Source organism: Fusarium oxysporum, chromosome 1 (genome assembly GCF_000149955.1).
Source record: "Fusarium oxysporum f. sp. lycopersici 4287 chromosome 1, whole genome shotgun sequence".
Lineage (NCBI taxonomy): Eukaryota > Fungi > Ascomycota > Sordariomycetes > Hypocreales > Nectriaceae > Fusarium > Fusarium oxysporum.
In genome coordinates this window covers 5,525,359-5,534,061 of record NC_030986.1, presented here as the reverse complement: position 1 = coordinate 5,534,061, position 8,703 = coordinate 5,525,359, and the positions used below count along the sequence as shown (strand labels likewise).

The following is an 8,703-nucleotide window of genomic DNA, read 5'->3' as shown; positions in this document are numbered from 1 at the left end:
CCCTTTTCGCCCCTTGAACCTGCGATTTGTCCACTCGCACGAAAGAGTAGGAACGCCGGATTGCTCTGCAGCACGTCAAGAATAAGACTTGCAGCGAGCTTGGATCGTCCATAGGCCATGCTTGGTAAGGTCAGGTCATGCAACGCCTCCTCAGGGACAGCGTCGGGTAACGACCATCGATCGACAGTTCCGATACTCGAGATAAAGATTATAGGTACATTCTTCACTGCCGCAGAAGAAAAGTCGATGAGATGTCGTACGCCTCGAACATGGCTCTCGAACGAAGACATAGTGAACTTAAAGTTCACAGGCCAAGCGTTGTGAATGACACGATCGGCATCAGCAAGAAGAGAATCGTACTTAGACTGACCCAAACCAAGGTCGGGAAGCGATAGATCGGCGTGGAGAAACTCCACTTTAGAGAAGTCTGTTGTCAAACCACGGAATTCGTTGACTGAAGGCTGTCTGGATAAACCACCATCCTCACTTCTGTTGAGGGCGATGACTTTCTTGACGGACTCTAAACAGCAGAGCTGGTCAAGCATGTAAGCTCCCAGAGAACCAGTTGTACCCGTGACGATGACTGTTTGACCGTCGTCTAGAGGCGCCTGCTTTCCAGTCCTAGGCGCTGGGAGGTTCTTGGTGTACTTCGAGACCTGCTTCTTGATCTGGTTGATCTCATGGGTCTCTTCGTCATCGTCGCTTACTCCATCTCGTAAGGACTGGATGTACTCAGCCAGCACCTTTGCCGTGGGGTTGCGGTAGATGACTCGAGGCGTGATTGTCGAGGTTTCAATACCAGATCTGTGCAAGGCTTCGCGTAGCAGATTCGTCGCAGTCATCACTTGTAGTGAGTCCACACCCACAGAGAAGAAGTCTGTATCCGGTTCGAGCTTCTCAACTCCAAGCTTGGTAACAAACAGACTGATGATAGATCCAGTCAAAGTGTCGTCGTTACTTAAGTCAAGTGCGATAGATGGACCATCTCCAAGCATCTCAGCCTTCTCGTACAGAGCTGAAATGAAGTCAGCGTACATGCTGACAGCCTTACCACGCTGTATGGTCCCCTTGTCAGCGCGAGGAAACGGTAAAGCAGGGTCGGCAAAAGCGACAAAGTTGGCGGCAATTCGTCCATGCGCCACGGTTTCAGCGTTCGCCTTCTCAATGGCCGCCCAGATCTTTTCGAGTAAAGCTTTGGTCTCAGCTTCGTCTCTCGGTTGCGCTTCCGCGATGGGCTCAATGATGAGAGCTGCCTGAAACATTCCTTGACCGACGACAAGGGCTGACTTAACGAGAGGGTGGTCCGAAACAATACCCTCAGTGGTAAGTGGATTGAGTTTCTCACCATTTGAGAAAACAAGGATATCGTCGGCCCGACCTTTGTATAGCCAGTGATCCTTGAGTGTTGGGTGAGGTTGAAAGATGTCGTTCGTACGCCATTCAGATAATTCAGGGAAATTGTAGAAACAGCCTTGGTTGCCGGGATCCGATGCTTTGCGACGGACTACAAGCTCATACTCATTCGAGCCATGACGATGCCAGTCAATGCCCATGGCTTCGTCGTTAAAGATGAAGTATCGCCACAGCTTTGGGTCTTGGGGACTATAAGGCGCCAAAGGAAACAGTCTTGGTTTCATTAGTCTCTGCGTAAAGTCGACGAGAAAAAGATGCCTACTCAGTTGATGAAATGACGTTCCTCAAGACGACGCCTCTGTCTGCTAGCATGTTCCCGGCCTCGGTTGATAGGCTCCCTATCAAAAGGTCAATACCACGCACAGGTAGTAGAGAGTGTATTGACTTACCTCCGCCAGTAATAAGGAGTTTGAGCTTGGCCAAAGCCTCCATACCCTCCTCAGAAGCGGCCAATCCATCGATAACAGAAGGGGGCAGCAATGCACCATCAGCACCACTGCGATTCAAGTACTCCATAGCTGTATCAACGTTCAACGGCTGGTTGGGAAGTGGCATAACGGTAGAAAGACCAATGTATATGGAGGATAGAGGGAGATACGTTCCTGCAGCATGATACATGGGCATCCCGAGGAAGATCTTGTTCGCCCGTTCGGCCCATTCATTGAAAGGATAGGGAGAACCATGAAACTTGGGCAGATGGAGAAATTCTTCGAAGGCGTACATGATACCCTGTTTCAAGAAGACGGGCTTGGGGACTCCCGTGGAACCGCTTGTGTGAAGAACAACTAGGGGGTCCCATCGCGCCTGTTCGATGGACCTGCTGTAGGGAAATGGCTTGGGAGTCACTGACAGAAGATAATCAATACTCCCTATCATGGAAACTTCCATGGTTCTCTGATCGAGGCAAGGCTGCATAATTGATCGAAACGAATCGGTTGTATAAAGGTATCGACACTTCGTGGCATCGAAGAGCGAGAGCTGAACAGCAGGAGTATTTCGTGGCGAGATGAAGAGGACCTTGCAACCTGCTTTAACACTAGCCAGAAGAATGACCGTGTATCGAAAGTCACTGGGGCCGATATATGCCACTGTTGGAACCTCGTCGTCTGAGGTTTTGGTAACGGTTTTGGAGATGTCGTGGGCGAGGTGGTCGACGGCGTTTGCGAGTTGGAGGTGAGTCACTGGCTTCCAACCATCTTGAGGGTCAGATGATGATGGAGTGTAAGTAAAAGCTCTATCAGGATCGTTTGTGGCAATCTCGTGAATGAGGTCGATCAAGACACGATGTTTAATGTTCGACTCGTTGTTGATATGACACTTCTCGATGGTATCACCGTTTTGGTTTGACGCACCGCCTGAAACGGGGGCATCGTAGTGTTGGATATCAGCTCGCATAGCTATTTTCAATAATCCTAATAATGGTAGAGAAGAGTTGATAGTAAATGTGTTCAATGTTGTTTAAAATAGGGATGACTTGAAATTCTCTGTGTAAAGACTGATTTTTCAGATCACTTCATGGCATGAGGCCTAAATATAAATATTGGAGGAATATTTCTCGTACGGATATACGTCTCATGGCCTCAATTACCTCTGCTACCGCATCGGGCCGTGGATGGTGGCTAAAATGGCGGCATACATCTCGCGCGGATTTTCCACGGACGGCATTGCTGCCTCACGGAGATTGGGGATCTGCATTTAGCCCACTGAGTGCCGAATCAGCCGTGCGAGGGTCATTATTTAGTACATTTTCTCCGAGAATTGTTCGAGAAAGGCTGTGTACCGATAGATATCGGTTTGATATATCCCTCAACGAGAAAACGAAATCCTTTAACCGTGTTACTCCCGCTGTATTTTGTCACTAAATATGTACTTTTGATAGATACTAGTCCATTAAAAGGGTGAATGCTCCGTAATTCCCACTTATTGTGTCATTCTCAACAACGCTCCTAGTCTAGCCAGTTTCCTTGAATTTCATCTCGCTCGGACCCTTCTCTGTGTAGATCTTCAGCACCGAATCGGGGTATCGGTGCTATACAACAGCCGAGATGGACACAGACCGTCGCGTCGGTATTCACAGAAGCCGACTAAAAGGGGAGAATGCAGATCATCACGTCTTCGCCGCGTGTTGAAGGCATAGAAACGGACAAGTGGGTGTCGTGGCCCACTTCATCATATCGGCATCGAAATGACGGGTCACCGGCATTTGCTTTTGGCTCGACTGTAAGTCTCGCACATATAGTAATGTTCTTGAAGGGCAGTTTGCATCTCAAACTTCATGTACACAGGAGTTTATATGGTAGTATTGGTTATGGGAATTATATGTTAGATCGAACTGTATCTTGAGTTTAACTCTATTTTTTGAACTTTAATACATTAAAAACTGCCCAAAAAGAGAAGTAGCTTTTCGAGAAGTACAGAAAAATGTGCTTAATATTCATTATTAATCTCCATTTTGCGGCGCAGTCTGTATTTGCGTAAGCTTTTCAACTCGAACGTCCAATCACTACCGATGAATTGTTGGTGCAACTGTAACATGACATCAGGCTCGTGGCTGACAAGTGGCGTTTAACCCCCAATCATTGAGACAGTTGTCTATTTATAGCATCTAGAAAACGAATGCAGAGAGATTATTAAAGAACTCTTCTCATTCTTGCTCTAAGTTATTTACCTTTATCAATCTTGTGTCTCTGCGCAACCTTATTCTTTGTGCATAACGCTCGAGCACTAAAGCTTGACTTACGCAAAGTCAGGCTAGGTTTTCTGTTAATGGACTGCTCACCAGAAAGGCTTCGGAGCCTTGTTTCTAAAGAAGAGGTCGAATTTGATGCGGATATCGCTGGACCAGGAGTAAGTGGATTGCCAATCATTCGAAACATCGCGGTCTTACGGAATCTCAGGTACAAGCTGCTTTCCTGATCACATCGTTGATAGCATTGGCTACTCTAATTCTCGCCTTCCTTACACTCTCAGTACCTCCGCGACTTCTGAATTCGGGCGATGCTGTAATGGTTGCTGGGGCTCGTTGGCTTTACCGCCGACTAAGGGCCAAGTTCCCCAAAACCAGACGCACAAAGGTCGTCCAAAGCAGAAGGGAGCGTACGCATGCCTTCATGGCCTTCATGGTTGCTATAAGTGACCAGATTCTCGTTTCCCAGGCATCCATCCTTATCGCGTCCTTCATCATCCAGGACAGCATCACCATTTATTCCACCAAAATTGTTATAGCCCTGGGTTGTCTCGCAGCCACAGTACACCTTGGGAGTTTCCCATTCTATATAAAACGCTTCAAGGGCCGTGGCACTGCCAAGCTAATACGTGTTCTTGCTATGGTCACAGGCTCAGGAATGCTCGTCTTCCTTCTCACTATCCGACTATCATACACCTGGGACATGTCGAGTCACGTCTACTTAACCTGCACCCTTCAGGACTATCGAATGAATGAGAAGATGGAAGATGTGGATTATATTAGCCTTATCATGCAGATGTTTGCTCCACTTGCTGTACTTTATGGCACGTACGATATCGTCCAGCTTCTGTATCGAGAGCAGCCAGTAGATGGCAAGGCCAATGGGCCTACCACCGAACGGAATCGAGTAGACTTCGATTCTCAACAGCACTCAGTCATTGGGGAAATTGAAATTCAAACACTTAGAAGATTAGAAGACCAAACCACAACTGACAATCACCGAGATCTTGGTGATATCGAAATCGAGTCTCGGGCAATCCGTTCCATTCTGCAACTGATCTCAGGCGGAGGAATACAAGCTAGGACGGACAGCGAGAACGACTATCAACAAAGAAGATCCATACTCTTTAAGCCCAAGGGTGCGAAATTCAAATTTAAAGAGCTGATGAGGGAAATCAGGGAATCCAAGCGAGAGCCTCTTTTGAACAAATGGCTCAGGTTCAAAGCTTTGTCGATTTTAACCTCGGATATTACATCAAAAAGAAAGGTTAGGCTTCTCGTCACATTGGCCGCTGAAACATGGACATTCCATCAGTGTCGAGGGTCCTTCGTCTGGAGGCTATTCTGGCTCTGGACAGGAAATGTCTATGGGATTGTGACCATTTTCGTTTCGCGCGCTGTGACGACAGGCATGTCAGGTAATCCCAACAACATGGGATTTGGCCAAGTTGTGCCGTTAGCACTGCTTGCACTTCCAATATTGGTAGCTATGGAGAGCCACGCTGGTAATGTTTTCTTCTTTCACTTGATTCCTGGGTATGTCGCTTACACTTGGACTAGACTATAAGCAGAAGCTCAATCTAATCGAGAAAGCTCATGTTGATGAAGCGAATCTCGAATCGTCTCTTGGCATCAACACCCGTTCCCAGTCGATAGGACAACCCCCTGAGCACAGACGAGACATGCCCATGCAGACAGATTTTACAAGTCCTCGGACTACCAAGGAAATGCTTAAAAAGCGCTCCCAAGATATCGGATACCCAGAACTTTATAATTGGTTAATAGGATGTGATTTGACCAGCTCACCCAGTCTCCAAAAGGGTGTTGTCGCTCATGCCGCAACCATGTTTACAGTGGCAACTTTGCTCGGTCTTTTTATGGCTTACCCACTGTGGGGAATCGAGTTTGCAATGGTTTCGATCATTTTTCTCTTTGCGGCTCGCAGACTCATAGGGCTTGTCTTGGTTGTGTTCGACATGAGATCATGTCCCGTCATCGTTGATCATCTTGGTTGCAAGCACCTTATATATAACCCAGAATATGAAAACCACGGTGAAAGAGTGGCAATGAGTCGAGCAGCTAGAGACGCCGGACAGGATATAGAGGAGGCTGATAGGCAGGAAGAAGCCTGAGAGGGAAGGCTCATTTGTTTTTGAATATACCTAATTAATATAACTGAAGTTCTAGATATTTACCAATTTCCATTTTCACCCATCCCTGCCATTCCCCAGTTCATCGAATTCCAGTTAAGCTGGTTCATATTCACAGTCAACGGCGCACTACCCGCCATATACGGTGCCGAAGTAACAGGATCAAAGCCAGGCTGTCCACCCATGTTGAAGAACATGCCCGGGTCACCAAAACCAAACGGCATCTGAAGCTGAACACCGTCCATTTCCATCCCAGTATTACCCTGAGTTTGCGAGCCGGTTGACTCATTTCCATCCAGGGACATATCCGCGGTCTTTTTGTTGATAAAGTCCACCAACTCTGGCGTCTCTATCTCCCTTTCCGCTTGTTCATGTGCCTTCTTGACCGTATCCCAAGCGTACAGAACAATGTTTGCAAATGGCTTGAAGATGGGATGCCATCTGTCGACATCTGCTCCCTCACACCGAGCTTCATAATTATCCTTCATAACTTTCCATCCCCTCTCGGCAATATTGCTGAAGGGCTGGGTCTTCAAGTGCTGAATAATTCGTATGTATGCAGGAAAAGGGAAATACAGTCGAAGGAACCATCGGAAACCCTTTGTGAGGGGTGAACTTGAGAGCTTCGCATCGCATTCTAGCCAATCAATGGCGTAGGAGACTGCTGCTTCGTGGTCTGCTTGGTTGTACGTACCTGAAGATTCGAGATACACTAGGAAGTCGTTCATCAAGCGGCATGTTGCGATACTACCCCTTGCCGTCCAAAGGGTCATGTAGTGAAGACGGTTATCAGCATCACAAAACTTGAGATACTTTTCCTCTATCACTCTCTCCAAAGTAACGTCTCCACCTTCAGGGAGCTTCTTCGCCAACGGCTTCATCAATGGATTCGTAAACGCGATATAAAACGGACTATTCCGTGTATACTCCCCAAGTTCGCTCCTGACAATAGAAAAGATAGCCTCGGTAGCTTGTTCTTGGACTTTTGGTGCATTTTTAGTTTCCTCCCGAAGTTCAGAATCGCTGACATTCATGGGCAACGCGCAATCCCAACCTGGGGTTAGACTCGTCGGTTTATGATCTCCCAAGGCACTAACTCGGGAGTCGAAGAGGACCAGGGACCACCAGAGTCTTCGGCGCATTTCTGCTTCGAGAACACTGCTTCTGATGTTGATGTATTCGCTTTGGAGACCCATTCGCTGAGCGATGCGCATGGCGACGGCGAGCATGGATGAGATGGACTTTGGGTGGCTGGCTGAGTGGACAGACACCTAAAATAGTTAGTGAATTAGTGAGAGCTGATCTAGGCAGATGTCTCACAAGATAGAGGAACAATGCAGTGAGACAGTCTCGACTACCAGTACGGAGGAAGTTGCTGTTCAGCAAAGCCTGTTGACATCCAAACTGGAACCTCGTCGAGAGCTCTTCCTTGGGCTGTTTGAACATGGTCTCACACTCCTCAGCAGTAAGACTCAGTATAGCCATGCAGTAGATACCAAACATTAGAGCCTCAAGAGTCGAAGGGACTTCTTTGAGATTCGACGCAGCTTCGACAATGCGACCTTGCAGGGTAGGTGTATGCGTGACTTTTAGGAGCGGGTTGACGTTGTCGAGATATACCTGCCAGAGTCTGAAGAGTTGAGCGGGTTCTGGGTGCAAGGTGTAGAGCTCAACAGCTGTTTGGCGAGAGCCGAAAAGCATGTGTTCATCGTTGTTGAAGGATTGGTCTTGAGCATTGCTGAAGGCTGTTTCGAAGAAGCTGTCGTTAGGATCTCGATACTGGACAGAGGTCAGGAATGTTTTTGATGCAGAATTGTTGTGATATTATTACCCCTTGTCGCATTGCATGCCAGATATTTCTATACTGGTCAGCCCATTCGTGATAAATGAGGGGTTCAACTTACTTGACCTCAGCAACACCCTCAGCTCTGACCTGCGAACCCTCCTCATCAACCTGATCCCTGTCAGAGTTATAATCATTCGGCGAACTCTTCTCCGTTCCATTATCTTCATGAAGCGGATCAAACTTGACATTATTCTGCTTCATCAACGCCTCATACCTCCTCAGCCTATCCAACAGCTCGCGCTCAGGAAATCGTCGCCTTCGTTGACGAGGTTGAGTAGCTGGAACGCACTGAGCGCCATGTTTGACGCAGTTTGAGCAGGGAAACGTGCGGTCGCATTTCACTTTGCGCTGTTGACAGAGAACGCAAGCGAGGACCCGATGGGGCTTGGGCTTCGATGAGTCTGGGGTGGACATGGTGGCTTCGGGACTTTGTAAACCCGAGGAATACGTTTTTCGTATAAAGGGTGGTCGTGTTCTTCGAGAACCAGATGGATTTAATATGCAGGTGTTGAGTTGGGCGTCGAGACTTTTCGTATCAGAGGAATGTGTCGGGCTTTTCTAAGTCCCGAGACGTCCCCACTTTTGTGCTTACATGCTGACCCGTGAGG

The 8,703-nt window shown here is 47.7% G+C and overlaps 3 protein-coding genes across 4 annotated transcripts in view; 1 reads left to right on the top strand and 2 right to left on the bottom strand.

Annotated features, from left to right (window-relative positions):
• Window positions 1-2,808, bottom strand: part of FOXG_01259 (uncharacterized protein) — a gene marked incomplete at both ends in the record, with an annotated part of 3,401 nt that extends 593 nt beyond the window's left edge. The window contains 3 exons of the mRNA XM_018378064.1: window positions 20-1,626; window positions 1,676-1,751; window positions 1,803-2,808. Of these exons, the coding sequence (XP_018233898.1) occupies window positions 20-1,626; window positions 1,676-1,751; window positions 1,803-2,808 (2,689 nt within the window). The remainder of the gene's footprint in view (window positions 1-19; window positions 1,627-1,675; window positions 1,752-1,802) is intronic.
• A 1,371-nt stretch (window positions 2,809-4,179) lies between these two features.
• FOXG_01258 (uncharacterized protein) lies at window positions 4,180-6,231 on the top strand (the record flags this gene model as incomplete). The annotated part of the gene is made up of 3 exons (XM_018378063.1): window positions 4,180-4,260; window positions 4,311-5,604; window positions 5,660-6,231. The coding sequence occupies 3 exons, from the start codon at window positions 4,180-4,182 to the stop codon at window positions 6,229-6,231; spliced, it is 1,947 nt and encodes a 648-aa protein (XP_018233897.1).
• FOXG_01257 (uncharacterized protein) lies at window positions 6,213-8,607 on the bottom strand. Of its 2 annotated transcripts, XM_018378061.1 has the most exons (4): window positions 8,154-8,607; window positions 8,081-8,108; window positions 7,570-8,028; window positions 6,213-7,520 (listed from the first exon to the last, which is right to left on the bottom strand). In XM_018378061.1, exons 1-4 carry the CDS (start codon window positions 8,507-8,509, stop codon window positions 6,291-6,293), a joined length of 2,073 nt encoding a protein of 690 aa, XP_018233895.1. In that variant the 5' UTR covers window positions 8,510-8,607; the 3' UTR covers window positions 6,213-6,290. The 2 variants fall into 2 exon arrangements, with proteins under 2 accessions (XP_018233895.1, XP_018233896.1); XM_018378062.1 differs by having other exon boundaries at window positions 7,570-8,108.
• Between the last annotated feature and the right edge of the window lie 96 nt (window positions 8,608-8,703).